The 16,781-nt window shown below is 37.4% G+C and overlaps 1 protein-coding gene across 1 annotated transcript in view; it reads left to right on the forward strand.

Moving 5' to 3' along the window:
• The window catches only part of LOC106870569 (rhodopsin), a 238,547-nt gene that overhangs the window by 211,078 nt on the left and 10,688 nt on the right, over window positions 1-16,781 (forward strand). Inside the window, exons 2-3 of the mRNA XM_052969782.1 lie at window positions 9,667-9,800; window positions 15,647-15,725. Coding sequence (XP_052825742.1) covers window positions 9,667-9,800; window positions 15,647-15,725 — 213 coding nt within the window. The remainder of the gene's footprint in view (window positions 1-9,666; window positions 9,801-15,646; window positions 15,726-16,781) is intronic.

The raw sequence follows: 16,781 nt of genomic DNA on the forward strand, positions 1-16,781 counted from the left end.
GCCATGGTGCCACGCAGTGGGTCTGAACCCGGAACTATGTGTTGGCAAGCAAGCTACTTACCACACAGGTATTCCGGCGCCTACGTATTCACTATTGCGACATAAGATAGTTTAAAAAAAAAAGACCAATTGCTCATAGACGAGTTGACTGCTACAACCAGATACACGTCAGTTATTATCTCCCTTGTCCTTTCCTCACGCTGTATTATTGTTTAAATTGATTCGTTCTTGTAGAGGTGCATGGCTTATTGGTTAGCGTGTTAAACTAATGATCTTAAGATTGCGGTTTCCATTCCCGGACAGGGTGATGCGTTGTATCCTTGAGCAAGACACTTTATTTCATGCTGCTCCAGTCCAGTCAGCTGGCAGCAATAATTTGTACCTGCATTTCAAAGGACCGACCTTGTCCCATTGTGTGTCACGCTGAACCTTCCTGAGTGTTCAGCCAGTTGCACGTTAATCTCACGAGCAGGTTGTTCCTTTGATTGGATCAGGTGAAGCACTTGTCGTCGTCGTTGTCGTAACCAACGGAGTACCAGTCCACTTGGCTTGCAAAAGTTGGTAATATGGTGAAGTCGCGACAGACCTAGCAAACCAGCAATGGATCATGAACCTGCCTGTATAAACAAATAGAAGGGTACTTTTGGACTGATGGGCACGGGCCTCCTCTAGTTTGGGGAGTTACCTTTAATTAGCTCCCAACGTCCAAGACTACTTATCAACGTAGGTACCACAAGCAGGTTGAGTTATTTACTTTAAGCATCAGTAGCTTTGGAATAGAACCGCCATTCCTTCATCTTCAAGTTCTTGATAAGATCAAAAGAATTAAACATCAAAAGCTGCAGTTTATTTCTAGCTGAGGCTTGGTTGACGAGTTTTATGTACAATTGCGTTTTTGCGTCCTTCGTTTATATCTGGTGTACCATACCGCGATAGATGAGTGACACATTTGCTTCTCTGTCTGTCTGTTTGTCTCTCTCTCTCTCTCTCTCTCTCTCTCTCTCTCTCTCTCTCTCTCTCTCTCTCTCTCTCTCTCTCTCTCTCTCTCTCTCTACCACAAAGGATACGGTCCGAAACGCTGCGAAATTACACTGCAAATAACATGATTTGAAAGAAAGATGTTATAATTTATCAAAAATAAATGTTTTCCGTGGCATACCAGTACTAAAATCCATGGATTCTGATTTTGTATTTATAAATATTCACACACACACACACACACACACAAACATCTTTATATAATGTTCATATGACTCTTTTTGCTTGAATATTCAGTTATCTTCGTGGTTGTACAACCTCAAAGTGAATTCTGAAAAATCCAATATTTTATCAAATACGCTGTAGCAAGCGTGACAGTTCCAGTCGAAAGAGTGCAATTTGAGAGAAATTTCGCTATTCTTTCTAGCAGGTCTCATATTGCTGCGAGGCTTCAACAAACCACATCCTTTCCCTCTTTTAACACTGGATAGAATACTCCCTGCTTCGTAGTCCTGTCAACAGTTACTTTCTTAAAATTGTTTTTAATCTGATATTTTAGCGTGACATTTCTATATCGGGTTCTCTTTTGGATGGGGTTGTAACGGTAAAATTCGAAGTAGATCAAGCTATTAACTAAACACCATGCACTTCTCGTTGGTGAGTACAAAGCTTCTGAAATGGGTAGCGAAATTCGAAGGATTGCTTTGGTCCAATGTTAGAACGTCTGTCATGTTTACAGAAGACATGGTTTCCAGTCCCACGAGAAGCCTTCGTCATTTGCTCCCCAGTATTGACAGCAAGTCTGGCAGAATCGTTACAGTGCCGGACAAAATGATTAGCGGCATTTCTTTGGACTCTTTACCTTGCGAGTTCAAATTCAACCGAGGTTTATTTTGCCTTTTCTCCTCTCGAGGTCGATAGAATAAGTACCATTTGAAAACTGGGGGCGATGTTATCGATTTACCATTCCCCTCTAAACTGCTGGCCTCGTGCCAAGATTAGAAAGAATTATTTATAGCTTTATCTATTTTAGTTTCATCGTTAAACAAAACTAATTATTTCACGTTCTCTCGAAGTTTCTAAATTCTTATTAAGTAAATTTGTATATCGTTTCGATACAAAATCTATGAATTTTTTCCTACCTTCAGCACATAACGTCCTTATTTCGCACCGATAAAGTGCATTTGAAAATACTATATTTCATACAAAACATGCTTTTCTAAATTTTATTGTAATTTCCCAAAAGTTCTAAAACTACCAAAACATCTGCATCTGTTGTAATCAGATATTTTAAATCTTACTTAGATTCCCTATCTTCCACTTTTGTTTTTACTAAATATTGAAATTCACCGACCTGTTTGATCGTCTTTTCAATTAGATTAATATCTTTTATTTTCCATACTGATCTGTAATTCCCTCTTAGCCTTTTCCACGCACTTATTTCTTCTATTTCGTGCACATGTAATAATACATGCAATCCATAAAATAGATATATTTCGAAGCCGGAATTTCTCATGTTCCATAAATCAATATTGTCAACAAGATGGAGTCTTCTACATTTTGAAATATTCTGCTTCTGCATGTCTTTAAAAATATTGATTTCAAATCAAATTCCGCCGAGGTCGACTTTACTTTTCATCCTTTCGGGGTCGATAAATTAAGTACCAGTTACATAGTGAAGTCGATCTAGTCGACTGGCCCCGCTCCCCAAAAATTTCTGCCCTTGTGCCTAGAGTAGAAGAGAATATTGAGTTCAGATTCTAGCACAAAGCCACAAATTTCTGGTACTTATTTCATCGATCCTCGTAAGATGAGAGGCAAAGTAAGCCTTGCAGAATTTGAACTCAGAAAGTAAAGACGGACGAAATGCTGCTAAGCATTTTTTCCGGCATGGTGACAACTCTGGCTGCTCGTCACTTAACATTTCTTTCAAAATATGAAAAATATTTGTTTTAAAAAATGGACCTTTTGCGTATTGAAGTATCACGCTGAAAACGTTTGCCGAAAGAACACCCATTTACCTAACAGCATCTTTGTTAGTTACGTTGAGAAACCTTAACCCAACCGAGATTTTATGCATGTTCGTGGAAGGACATTATAGCATTTACTGTTGTCTGGTAAATGGTGTATCTTATAATAACAATCCACAATACCTCATGTCACAGAATCAAAAGCATTTTTAAAGTCAATAAATTTGGGGCAAGAAGTATTATAAATCCATATTAGGGATTCTCAACCTGGTCCACACAATATTTCAGGGACCATATAAGATTTTGTTAAAATTATGTGCAATAAATTGCTTTTAATTCTACAGCACAAAATATTTTCACGATTTTTTTTTTAGAATTCCTAATAATATTTAATTAAAAAGCATAATAAATTTTTTTAAACATCAAATGGCTAAAGAGGTCCAAGAGAATAAGCTTTAGGTGTTTTTCGCTCAATAAACACTCACAACGCCCGGTCTGAGAATCGAAACCGCAATCCTACGACTGCAAGTCCGCTGCTCTGACCGCTGAGCCAATGCACCTCCACAAACACACACACACACACACACACACATATATATTCAAGTACATACAAACATACATACATACATACATACATACATTTTGATGTGTCATCTGTTTTCAAGTCGTTCTCAAAATAGGCTGTAAAAAGAACAACAGAAATAACAACAACAACAACAACACTTTCTAAATTAAGTGAAATGTTTCCGGCACGATTAGTTGCTGAACAATAAACAAAGCACCAGAAATCACCATGGAAACCTCATTACTGATAAGTTTTGAATCAAATTTGTCATAAACATACCGTCACTAATCGAAGTGTGTCATGAATTCCAATTGAAAGATAAATTATGTATAAGAGAAGGTTGAAGAAAATGTAAAGAAATATATATGAGGAAGTCTTTGGAAATATTCAGCATATTTCTGATATTTCTGACATGTTTCTGCAGAGCAATTACTGACTGAGAGCTGTATATGAAGACTGATGAATAATAGTTACTATTATCTTTTCTGATTTCTATCTAAATGCAGGTAATTAGATGTAATTAATTATTTATTGTGACAGTGCGATTAGAAGTTTTGAATCGAAATGAGGGAAGAAGTTGCATAGAATGTACATATTTAATTAGATTTTATTATTTACTAGTTTAAAAGCCGCCCTATCGGCCAGCTTTCAAGCTAGCTCCTATGGATGGCTCTTCATTGGGACTTGGGCCTATGGATGGCTCTTCATTGGGCCTTGGGCATTGAGTCCATATTAAATTTTATTAAATCTGACCAATATTTTTCAAGCAAAGAACAATTTTGATCAAAACTGATATAATTTGTTAACTTGGAACTTATTGCAACGTTACATGATAAACAACATTTCTTTGTCTTCCCATTCGGGGGTCAGTACAATTTCTTCTTCTCTATCTAACCACTACATATATAGTTTATTGTGATATTTTTGTGATGTTTTTGCAGCTTTGATAATAATAATAAAACGTATTACTCTACCTCCAGTATTCGAGTACTATTTTTGACCACCTTGTTTCACATTTATGTGCTTTAGTTTATATACATTTTAAAAATGTAACCACATGTGAATCGTTGGCGATTTCTTTTCCTCCGTCTTGCTTTTCTATTGGACTTTCCTCTGCTTCCGAAGAAGAGCGTCTGCTAGAAACGTTAAACCATCTTTCTTTCCTTCCATGAGCGTCTGCTAATACTTTACATGTACCACGTCCTCGCGTTGTTGTATTTTTTTGCGTTTGTAGTTCTTTTTGGATTTACTATGTGTGTGTGTGTGTGTGTGTGTGTGTGTGTGTGTGTGTGTGTGTGTGTGTGTGTGTGTGTGTGTGTGTGTGTGTGTGTGTGTGTGTGTGTATGTATGTACGTACGTATGTATGTATGTATGTACATACGTATGTATGTATATATATCATCATCATCATCATCGCATCGTCGTTTAACATTCGCTTTCTATGCTGGCAAGGGTTCGACGGTTCTGATCTGGCAGAGTTTCTCAGTTTCTACAGCTGGATGCTCTTCCTAATGCATATTATTCGAGAGCATGTTCACGATCTACTTCAATTACTGCTTCCCACTTGCTTGGCAGGCGGTCAGACCGTCATTTCAAGATGTTTTTGTTAAATATTGTTATTGTTTTTGATGAATAAAATTTGTTGAAAAAAAGCCGCAATAATTATGCACCAACCCAATAGTTACTGTACAAAACTGAAAAAGTATTATACAAATATACAAATATTTTGCTAAAAATATTTGCTAAAAATAAAGAAAAAGGACAAAATACTTTCTTGCAAATATTTATCCTTCTGCTACGGGACTGGTTTGTTTTAGACAATAAAATATCTGTTGGATGTGAAGGAGAAGTCTGCTGTTGGTGAAAGCAAAACAGCAAAACAAGATAATAACGTGATCTCCGAGGTATATTGTATGCTTCCCGTTCTAAGAAATATTTCAGATAATTCTCTAATAATCTCAGGTTTGGTAGTTTGGTTGTTTTATTTTTATCTATGGAGCAAAACTTTTGTCAGAATTCCACAAAAGTCAAAATGGATTTGCAAATGTTATATATACTGGTTTGGAACAAAAGTTCGTACCGTTTTTCGCATGATTTACTTTCCTTATGCAACATAAGCATATTACGTATCTGTATTTTCTGAAAGGTGACATTTCAACACGTCTTGCTATGCGACTACTGTGTGGATAGTTTATTTCTTCTGTTTTTAACTTAAAAGTGAAAAAAAAAAAAATAAGATGCATTTTCTTAATTTGATGTTCTTTCAATTCCGGAAAAAAAACCTCGCTGTGCAAACGGTAAAAAACGTATGTGCAATTTATGGAGATAGTGCCACAAATGAAAGGTCTGTTCATAAGAGACTTGTGAGGTTTAGGAGTGAAAATTTTGATCTGGTAGACAGTGAACCTTCCGGTGGCATGCGGTCGTTGGAACACTAATAAAATATAATCCAGACCATATGACTCGAGGCATTTCAGAGATACTCCACACATCTCATGTGAATGTTATAAAGTATTTAAAAATACTTGGATGCGTGAATCACCATGATGTTAAGATGTGTGAATCGCTATGATGTTAAGATGGGAGAAAATCTAATGGACTGCATTTCCATCTACGATTCTCTCTCAAATGCAACAAAAATTATTCATTTTTCAAAAGAAACATCACAGGTAATGAAAAATGGATTGTTTACAACAATGTGGAGAGAAGAAGATCCTGGAGAAAGCGAAATGAACTATTTTTAATCACTTCAAAAGCCAGTCAATATCCGACGAAGATGATGCTCTGTGTCTGGTGAGATTGGAAGAGCGTATTAGAAGCTCCTTTCGCAAAATCAGACATTGGATTCCGACATTACTGTTTTCATTTAGACCAGTTAAGGGAGGCAATCGATGAAAAACGTCCAGAATTGACCAATTGGGTGAGTGTCGCCTTTCTTCGGGACAACGCTAAACATCACGTTTCTTTGCAGACCCAGCAAAAATTAATACATGAGTGTCTACGCATGTGTGCTAGTCATTTGTTAGGTAAACATGATTAGGCTTATCACTCGTGACGGGTATCTTTGGAAGTATCCTTTTGCCACGATGGGTAATAACAATGAATGTACTATAAATACAATTATAATCTTAGTTCTAGTGAGTTTGATTCATCCTGCTTGCCGGTTGTGTGTTGTGTTCTTGAGCAAAACACTTTATTTCACGTTGCTCCAGTCCACTCAGCTGTAGAAATGAGTTGCTACATCATTGGTGCCAAGCTGTATCGGCCTTTTCCTTTCCCTTGGATAAGATCAATGGTGTGGAGAGCAGAGGCTAGTATGCATGGGGTGACTGTTGGTCTTCCATAAACAACCTTGTTCGGATTTGTGCCTCTGAGGGTAACTTTCTAGGTGCAATTCCATGGTCATTCATGGCCGAAGGGGGTCTTCCTCCTTTACCCTTTATAATTGTGTCATTTATTCCCTTTTCTCTTCATCTTCTATCTCCGTAATCCTTTCTCTCTCACTGCATAGAGTGTTCTTTTATACATTGTCTGCACCCAAAACATCTATGTGCACTTTTCCTGCTCCTCTTATTTAACTCTCCCTGTATCTCTCTTTTACACTTTCTCCCTCTCTCTATACGACGGAAAATGTGACAGGAAAAATCAACCAACAAACAGACCGACCAACTAATTATCGACCAACCAGCTAACATTTATTATATTTCTTTTAATACAGAAATTCAAATCACTATACACTTGAACTGCTGTATCTTATACCACAAAACTGGTGTATTTGTCCATACACACACAAGCATATACACGTACATATATATATATGTGTGTGTGTGTGTGTGTGTGTGTGTGTGTGTGTGTGTGTGTGTGTGTGTGTGTGTGTGTGTGTGTGTGTGTGTGTGTGTATTTATACAAATACATATATATATATGTATACACACACAAATATACACTTATATCGTATATATAAACACATGTACATATACATATATTTCATTTATGTGGTGAGTAAGGTAGAGTAAAACGGCAAATTTGTGATTAAATTTTTGAACAAAGAATATTTCTTCACAAAGAATATTTCTTCACAAAGAAAAAGAGAGCAAAAATTCAGTAATATCAACATTGATGTAAAAGTAAACTAAACCAGTGTCTTGTTTGTTAATAGCTCAACATAATTACAACTACTCAATATAATCGGTATGACAAACAGTAAATCTCCCTTTAATAAATGTGCACATTCTACACAAATAGTAATTGTTCTAAATCCTGGGTATGTTTATTAATGATTGTTTTTGCTGGATTTGATTCTATCTTTCGATGTTACGACAGATTGTAACAGGAAATCTTTGTTCTTCCACTGACAGCTGCGATCTTCGCGTAATTTGTGTAGATTATCTCTTAGGAAATCAGAACAGGCTCTGGTGTGGCAATAAGCCAGTGACCTTGTTAAAAAGAATTTATTAGGGACAGAGATAGAATTAATACCGAGAGATGTTATTTAAACGTTAATGTTCTGTTAGAGCAAACTCTACTGTGGTAGTTACTATGAGAAAAAACTCTGGAATCGGGAAGTGCTGTCAATGTCTTTGTTGTTGTTTAACTTTGAGTCATCCCTGATCAAAAAGAATTATGACAATTTCATATTTCTTATGTAAATGTAGTCACGAGCAAAGCTGCGTGGTTAAGTAGCTCACTTTGCAGCCATATGAGTTTGGGTTCAGTCCCACTGCGCGCCACCTTGGACAATTGTTTCCTACAATAGCGTAAGATCGACTAATGCTTTGTGGTAGACGGAAACTTGTTCTCTACGGCGAGCTGGCAGAAACGTAAGCACGCCGGGTGAAATGCTTAGCGGTTTTTCGTCTATCGTTACGTTCTGAGTTCAAATTCCGCCGAGGTCGACTTTGCCTTTTATACTTTCGGGGTCGATAAATTAAGTACCAGTTACGCACTGGGATCGATGTAATCGACTTAATCCCTTTGTCTGTCCTTGTTTGTCCCCTCCGTGTTTAGCCCCTTGTGGGCAATAAAGAAATAGGAAACTTGTTCTCTACCAAAAGTAGTTATTAATCTGTCAGCTTAATGTAAAGTTATTCTTATTGTATAAAATAACAACTTACACACACACACACACACACACACACACACACGAGTGTGTGGTGTGTGTCTTTGTGTTCATGTTTGTTCCACCCAACTGCTGGACAACCAGTGATGGTTAGTTTACGTCCCCTTAATCTAGCGTCTTGGATCAGAGACCGATAGAACAAGTGCCAAAATTCAAAAATTTGTATTGGGCCCAATTTGTTCGACTTAACTATTTAGACGGTGCCCCAGCATGGCCGCACTCTAATAAAAGATAAAAGAGAGACGTTTTATAATAATAACAACAAATTATACACTCAAATATATGCAACACAAACATGAATACTATTATTCATCCCCACTTAAAAGCGAATGTTGTGTTAGAACACAGAAACTGCGATAGTTGCCATGAGAGAACCCCTCACATGAGCTTGTGATATATGTAAGCAGGAGGGCCGAAGTTACGTGGTAGCGAGTAACGTAAAGTAAGATGCCTTATGTGCGTCATAAAACCATATGAAAGATTCTTTCATGATGACTATCGCAGTATTTTGTGTTCTGACTCGACATTCTCTTTTAAGTTCCTCTATTCCTTTACTTGTTTCAGTCATTTGACTGCGGCCGGGCTGGATCACCACCTTTTTAGTCGAACAAATCGACCCCAGGAATTATACTTTGTATAAGCCTAGTACTTAATCTATCGGTTTCTTTTCGCCGAACCGCAAAGTTACAGGACGTAAACACACCAACATCGGTTGTCAAGCGATGATGGGAGGAAAAACATAGACACAAACACATATATATATATACGATGGGATTCTTTCAGCTTCCGTCTACCAAATCTACACAGAAGGATTTGGTCGGCGTGAGGCTACAGTAGAAGACACTTGGCTAAGGTGCCACGCAGTGGGACTGAACCTCGAACCATGTAGTTTGGAAGCAAGCTTCTTACCATGCAGCCATTCCTGAGCCTATAAATGGTGATAAATATTACCTTTTTGCTATTAATACCGCTTCTGTTCCTATTAATTATATGAATACAATTCACTTACCTTTGTCTTGTTTCTCTCTTTGCAGGTACAAGAGACTCCATACGTCGCCGAATATCATACTCGCGAGTCTTGCTTTCTCAGACACTATTATGTCTTCTATCGATATGTGTTTTGTGTCAGTTTCCAGTTTCTCTGGCCGCTGGGTGTTTGGTGTTGTTGGTAATATACATTTTATCTATCAGTTATATGATTGCCATCATAATGTAGTATTAAAGAAGAAAATATGTGCAGCAGAAATCGAAAAACCTACTTAACCCCGAATATAGTTTTATTGATTCATATAATTATTTAGATAACAAATTGAATAGCAAATATTTCCTATTATAAACTATATCTAGTTCAGGCATTTCCCCAAGGAGGTCATTGAAATTGTGTAACGATGTATAGCAGTGTGTAAATATGCAATACGGTACGACTACTAGTTTTGCTACGACAACTACTGCTACTATTGTTAATAATAATTTCTTTATCTTGCTGTTATGAAGATTTCTATTTAACAAAGGCTTCAAACTTTTGACGCAAGGCCAGTAATTTTGCGCGAAGGGAGATTGTCAGTTACCTCGACCCCAGTTTTCAACTGGTAATTATTATTTTATCGATCACGAAAGGGTGAAAGGCATAGTTGATACCAGTGGGATTTGAACTCAGAGCGTGAATAACTGGAAGAGGTGCTGCTAAGCATTTTGGTCGATGCGCTAACGATTTTTTAGCCCCCACCCCCAACATTAATATTGGTTTTAAATTCTGGCACAAAGCCAGCACGTGTGGGTGAGTGGGTAAACCGATTACATCGACCCCCAGTGTTCAACTGGTACTTATTTTATCGATCCCAAAAAATAAAAGGCAAAGCTGACCTCTAAGTCCTTCTTTTTCCGAGCGCAAAGTCTCTGTTTTTTGTCACAGCGCATATCTTTCTTGCAATTGTCGAACAGCTTACGCGAAATTCTGGTTTCAAATCGTGACACAAGGTCAGTCAATTCGGGGTAGGTGTAAGATGATTACAGTGTTCGACTGGTACTTATTTAATCGACCCGAAAGGATGAAAGGCAATGTCAACCTCACTGAATTTGAACTCAAAACGTAAAGACGAACGAAATGCTGCTAAGCATTTTTCCGGCCACGAAATATTAATAGCATCAGTCTCACCGGTTTCGAAGTGCCTGAGTTTAAGTAGGGATATCCCCACAGACATTGCAAATTGGAGGAATTTGAACTCAGAACGTACCAGCAGATGAAATACCGCTAAGCATTCGCCCGGCGTGCTAACGTTTCTTATTTCTTTATTGCCCACAAGGGGCTAAACATAGAGGGGACAAACAGAGGGATTAAGTCGATTATATCGACCCCAGTGCATAACTGGTACTTATATAATCGACCCCGAAAAGATAAAAGTAAAATTCGACCTCGGTGGAATTTGAACTCAGAATGTAAAGACAGACGAAATAACGTTAAGCATTTCGTCCGGCGTGCTAACGTTTCTTCCAGCTCGCCGCCTACTAGATCTGGTCTATGAAAAAAAGCTGATGGTGTATCAGTATTTTCACAAGACGTAAATGAATATAACTGCGTTGTATAATTATAAAGTATAATTGTAGTGTTATCAAAGTAGAAACAAATGAAAACAAAATTGTGGTTTCTCATAAAGAAAACCTTGTCTTCTTACGATTTGTGAAATATGCGTGATTTTTGGTTGGCGTGTAGCATACATACTAATGCTATTAATACTGCTAAAACATCAAAAAAGAAATCTATGAAACAGATGCTAATATCCAGTTACTGTAGCAGATATTGGATAAGGGTAATTAAATTTTCTCAGAATATGACTCCGAACTTTTTGCAGCTAAGCTGTTCTTGCTCGAGAAAATAAAACTGAGATTGGAAGTAAGACATGTGCCAATTAAAGAGCGATTCCGGTGTCTCGCTGTGGGAGAACTACACCCTAAATTTAGATATATTCCAGTTATAAGCATCGAGTTCGGTCACATGATCAGAAATATCAATAAAAGATTCGAAGAGTCATTGACTTTTTAGCTTGGAGGAAAAATAGCTGTGATATTATTCTTGTTTCTTTTACTTGTCTCAGTCATTAGACTGCGGCCATGCCGGGGCACTACCTTAAATTTTTAGTCAAATGAATTGGCCCCAGTAGTTATGATTTTAAAAACCTGGTCTTTTTGTCGAACAGATACCTTTTATTGATTTAAACCACTTAGACATACAGCCATCGAAGCGACAAGAAGTTGGGTAGTCGAGAAGGACCTTCGCTCCTTTTATATACATACATACATACATACATACATACATACATACACACATACACATACATACATACATACATACATACATACATACATATATACATACATATATATCAATAATGATTAGCGCGTTTGGTTTTGTGAGCAAATGCCTAAGGGACAATCTGGAAAATCTTGGGTATTCAGAAAAAAGAAATCAACCAACGCATACTTTACGAATATAATCTGTAAGCGGAACAGTAAAAATATGCAAGAATTTTCTCAATTTCAGAATGCACTTTTATTATCTAAATTCCAATGATGGTGATTTGTACCTTTGTCAGATATCCGTTCCTTACTTAGAGGAAGGATTCGAATAATTAAACACACACACACACACACACACACACACACAACCACATGCATAAACGCAGTCACACACGCACACACATGCATACACGCACATGCATAGATTATATGCGTATATACACGTACGTGTATTTAAGACACTACTGTAATATGTCAATATCTTATGGTTGCACTGAGCATTTATTTAGCTTCAGTGAGTAAACAGCTTCCCGTTATTACATCGCTTCTGAAAACAAAGGTGTGTATAAAGATGCCTTAAGAGTTACTTTAGATAACAATTTAACGATTAGTCGTGTTTTCTCAGGCTTATCCCTTTCAAGACCAACGTCAAGAGTAAGTGATCATAAGGCGACGAGCTGGCAGAATCGTTAGCACGCCGGAGAAAATGCTTAGACGTATTCCTTTCGTCTTTACTATCAGGGTTCAAATTTCTGCCATAGTCGACTGTGCCTTTCACTTTTTCGGGGTTGATCAAATAAGTATCAGTCAAGCACAGAGATCGATGTAATCGACTTAACCCTTCGCCCAATATTTCAGGCCTTGTGCCCCATAGTAGATCGGAATAGTAAGCGATCGTTATGATTATTAAATTCTAATTGTTTATCCGAGCTGAAATTCTTCCCGACACCCTGCACAAACATAGAACGTTTATCTGTTTATGAAAAATTAGCTGTTGATTTTGTTGCGTTCAATGTTCCAGAGTTGTTGTTTTGCCTTCGTTTTTAAAGTTCAGCGAATATATGTACGTTCAAACGTTTTAACACTCATAGCAATACAGATATTTTTTAAGCCTAATTTGAACTGCTTTATGTAGTCTACTATTTTTTCATATGGTTGAGTGTATTTCTTGCTGCTATTTGTAGCCGCTTGATTCACAAAGTAGAGTGAATGCTAATTTTTATCGTATGGTGTTTAATTCTGGCCAAGACAGACAAAGAGACGAAGTGGAAGGTTCTTCGTTGATTCAAAGTTATTGCTTTTTTTTTAATCATGCTACTTTTGTTTATGTTTTTGCTGTGGCTGTTGTTTTTATACCCTCTCCATTAAAATCACAGTCAACAAATATACCCATACTCAGACAATCAAAAATCGCTATCAAATCTCCATCAAAAAGGTAAACGTAAAGCCCCACTTCGGTCACGAATGGCCTTAGGATTAAACCTAGAAATTTCATTCCAAGCGGTGAGTCTTAGCAAAGGTTTTTTTGGTGAAAGACTGTAGTCGCCCATGCATATCAGTCTGCCACCCCAACGTCATTCCAACGGGATGGCTATGGCCGATACAGCTTGGCACCAATGGCGTCGCAACTCATTTCTACAGCTGAGTGAACTGGAGCAACGTAAAATAAAGTGGGGTTTTTTTTTTTTTGCTCAAAAATACAACACACACCCAGGTCCGGGAATTGAGCTCGCAACTCCACGATTGTAAGCCCGAGACTCTAACCACTGAGCTATGCTCCTGCATAATAAAAACAGCTGCCAAATCCCCATCAAATCATACGCTTCCGTCTTAAGAAAGATACATTGAAGAAATATAAACTCTGGTATACAGTAAGTTGAGGTGGTCACGGTTAGACCACTTTTGATCGTAGATATGCTCGATCAGAACTGAGTTAACAAAATGGTAATAGCAGTAACTTGTTAAAATCAGTTGTCTTCATAGTTATTAAACCGAATATACTTTTCTTTCTACTCTGGGCACAAGGACTGAAATTTGGGGAGAAGGGACAAGACGATGACATCACACTCAGTGTTCGACCCCGGAAGGATCAAAGGCAAAGTCGATCTCGCAGCATTTGAACTCAAAAAGACGGACGAAAGGCCGCTAAGCATTTTGTCTGGCATACTAACGACTCTGTCAGTTCACTGCCTTCATCAAGCCTGATATATTATCTCATATTAATTGCTGACAGGGATCCCCTATTTCGTTATGAAACCATAGTATATTTCCAAGTATATTAAAGGCTTATAAGTCACTACTGTATCCTACCTGTGTTAGCAGTGCGATTCAATCAGTTTTTAGGGTTAGTTCTATAGAAATTTTCTATAGAAATTAGAGCCAGCACCGAAAGTTATGACGTATAAAGACGTATCCGTATACAAAATGTCGCAACTTTCAGTCTTGGCTCTAATTTCTGTTAAAAAAATCTGTAGAGACAACTTTAAACAGTGATTATCTCGTACGTCACAGTCCGTCAAGCCTACAGAAAATGAAGTGTACTTTGGACTTGAGGCATAAGGGTGTTAAGTAGATATATTCGTACTTATGAAAGTGATTGATGACGCCCCTCGCCCTCAAAAGTACGCCCCTGCGTCCAAATCACTTGTCACTTGTGACTCACGTGATAGTGCATTTTGAACATAGATTTACGTCCTCGATTCTAGATGCTTCGATGGTCCTCCTAGATAAGGATTTACCATCTAGCCTTCTTTACTGCTCGAACTGCACAAATAATACAAATTTTTCCTTCCTAGAAAATCACTGGATTCATTAGAATTTCGGAATGAAACGAGAGAATGCTAGTGTTTGGGCGAAGACAATTTGGTATCGCTGATTGGACATTCAGCCTCCTATGGCGACAGTACATTTAGGTACAAGAAGAAACCACACACACGCGCGCGCGAAGTACAATACAATAGCAGAAAGTTAGAGGGAGTGAAAGAGGAATAGGGAAAATCAATGTTACTAATAGGCGGCGCCAAAAGGACTGTTCCAAAACGTCTCATATCCTTAAAATTTATAATGTCAATTATTTCAGGTAGTTATAGGTCACTTTTACAAAACTAAACCGATGTTCTGTGTTGTTGCCAAATCTAATTGCACTTATTGATGTTAATTGGCTGTATAAAAGATATTCTTCGTAACCCATCCTATATCTCTTCTTTTTTTTCCTCTTCATCCTACGTCTAACATCGCTCGCTGATCCAGAGTCAGTTTTACATCACATTTATTTTATTTCTGTCAGTCTTTTCCTCTTTCAATATTTCTTTATCTATCTCCCATTCGATAGAAACAAGCCCTGGCATTTCTGCTTTTAATTTACAACTTTATATTTTCCTATGTTTTGTATTAACTCTTTTGTTCATTGTGATCTTTCTGCTTATTCTGTCATTTGTCCCTCTCCGTATTTACTCTTCTATGGAACTCTGTCCAAACTACTTTGGGCTTTCATTATATACCCCACTAAGATGAATTAATTTTTGTTTTCCATATGGCAGACGATAAAATATAGAGACGTCTTACAAACCAAAAAATTAAATAATCGAAAAATGACATTATTTTCTTCTTACCACAAATTAACATGAAACAATTTTTTATGCATATTTAATTGTATGATATTGATTATTTTTATGTTTCTGGCACAATCATTACAACTAGTGTATTACCATTCCTTTCAAGGTTGCAAAGCTTACGGCTTTATAGTATCGGTAGTGAGTATATTATCCATATGCTGTTTAACACTCATCGCTATCGACAGGTTAGTATGATATATTCTGCATGTATTCGAAAAGTTTACTAACATACTTAAATAAATACGTATAAAACTGTGTAGATATTAATTTTTTAAATATCAACATATAGAAAGCTATATATTTGCATGTATATATACGTATATATGTACGTATATATGCATCTAATTCTCTTCACTGTAAACATGTATTTGGATTTCATTTGTTGGTGAAATGATGGATGTTTATTTTGTAAACATGTAATTTAAACAAATCGGTAAATAAATATGCGTGTGGGAGTGTGTGTATGTGTGTGTGTGTGTGAGTGTGTGGTCACCAAACAGTGTAAAATTATCGACGGAACTCGAAGCGACCAAGCGAAACTACACAAAGAAGATTAGCACAATGCGTCATATCAGCTACTGAGAGAGACTGACAGAGTTAAGACTCTACTCCCTGGAGCAAAGGCGGGAAAGGTGTGCAGTAATATACATCTGGAAAATCCTCGAAAAATTGTACCAAACTTAGGTGTTGTCAGTTACATAAACAACAGGACGGGGCGCTACTGCGTAGTATCAAAAGCCCTGAAATTACCGTGACGACACAGAACCAGGTACTGCAACAGCTTGGGCTCCAAAGGCCCACAGCTCTTCAATATGCTCCCACAAAGCCTGAGAAACCTGCATGACGTGGATGTAGGCTTTTTCAAAACCAAACTGGATCGGATTCGATCAAGTGTTCCGGATGAACCTACTTCAAGGCAAGAAACACAGATGCGGGCAACAACTTCAAGCACCCTCATCCACCAAATGCCACACAATAAATGAGGTTTGGTGAAAGTGTAGCAAAGTAACTAAATTGATGACTTTTATGGGACTTCTTTCTATAAATTCACCACATATCACATACAAGTATTACCTTCATATCTTTGAAAATTTACACCTGTAAACTACCAGCAAAATATGAAGAATCAACATTAGAAATTTTTTTTGAAACCTCCAAATTAAAGAACGAATCTACATTCAACTTTTTTACACACACACACACGCACACACACACACACACACACACACACACACACACAC

The sequence above is a fragment of the Octopus bimaculoides genome, chromosome 7, assembly GCF_001194135.2.
Source record: "Octopus bimaculoides isolate UCB-OBI-ISO-001 chromosome 7, ASM119413v2, whole genome shotgun sequence".
In the NCBI taxonomy this organism is placed as follows: domain Eukaryota; kingdom Metazoa; phylum Mollusca; class Cephalopoda; order Octopoda; family Octopodidae; genus Octopus; species Octopus bimaculoides.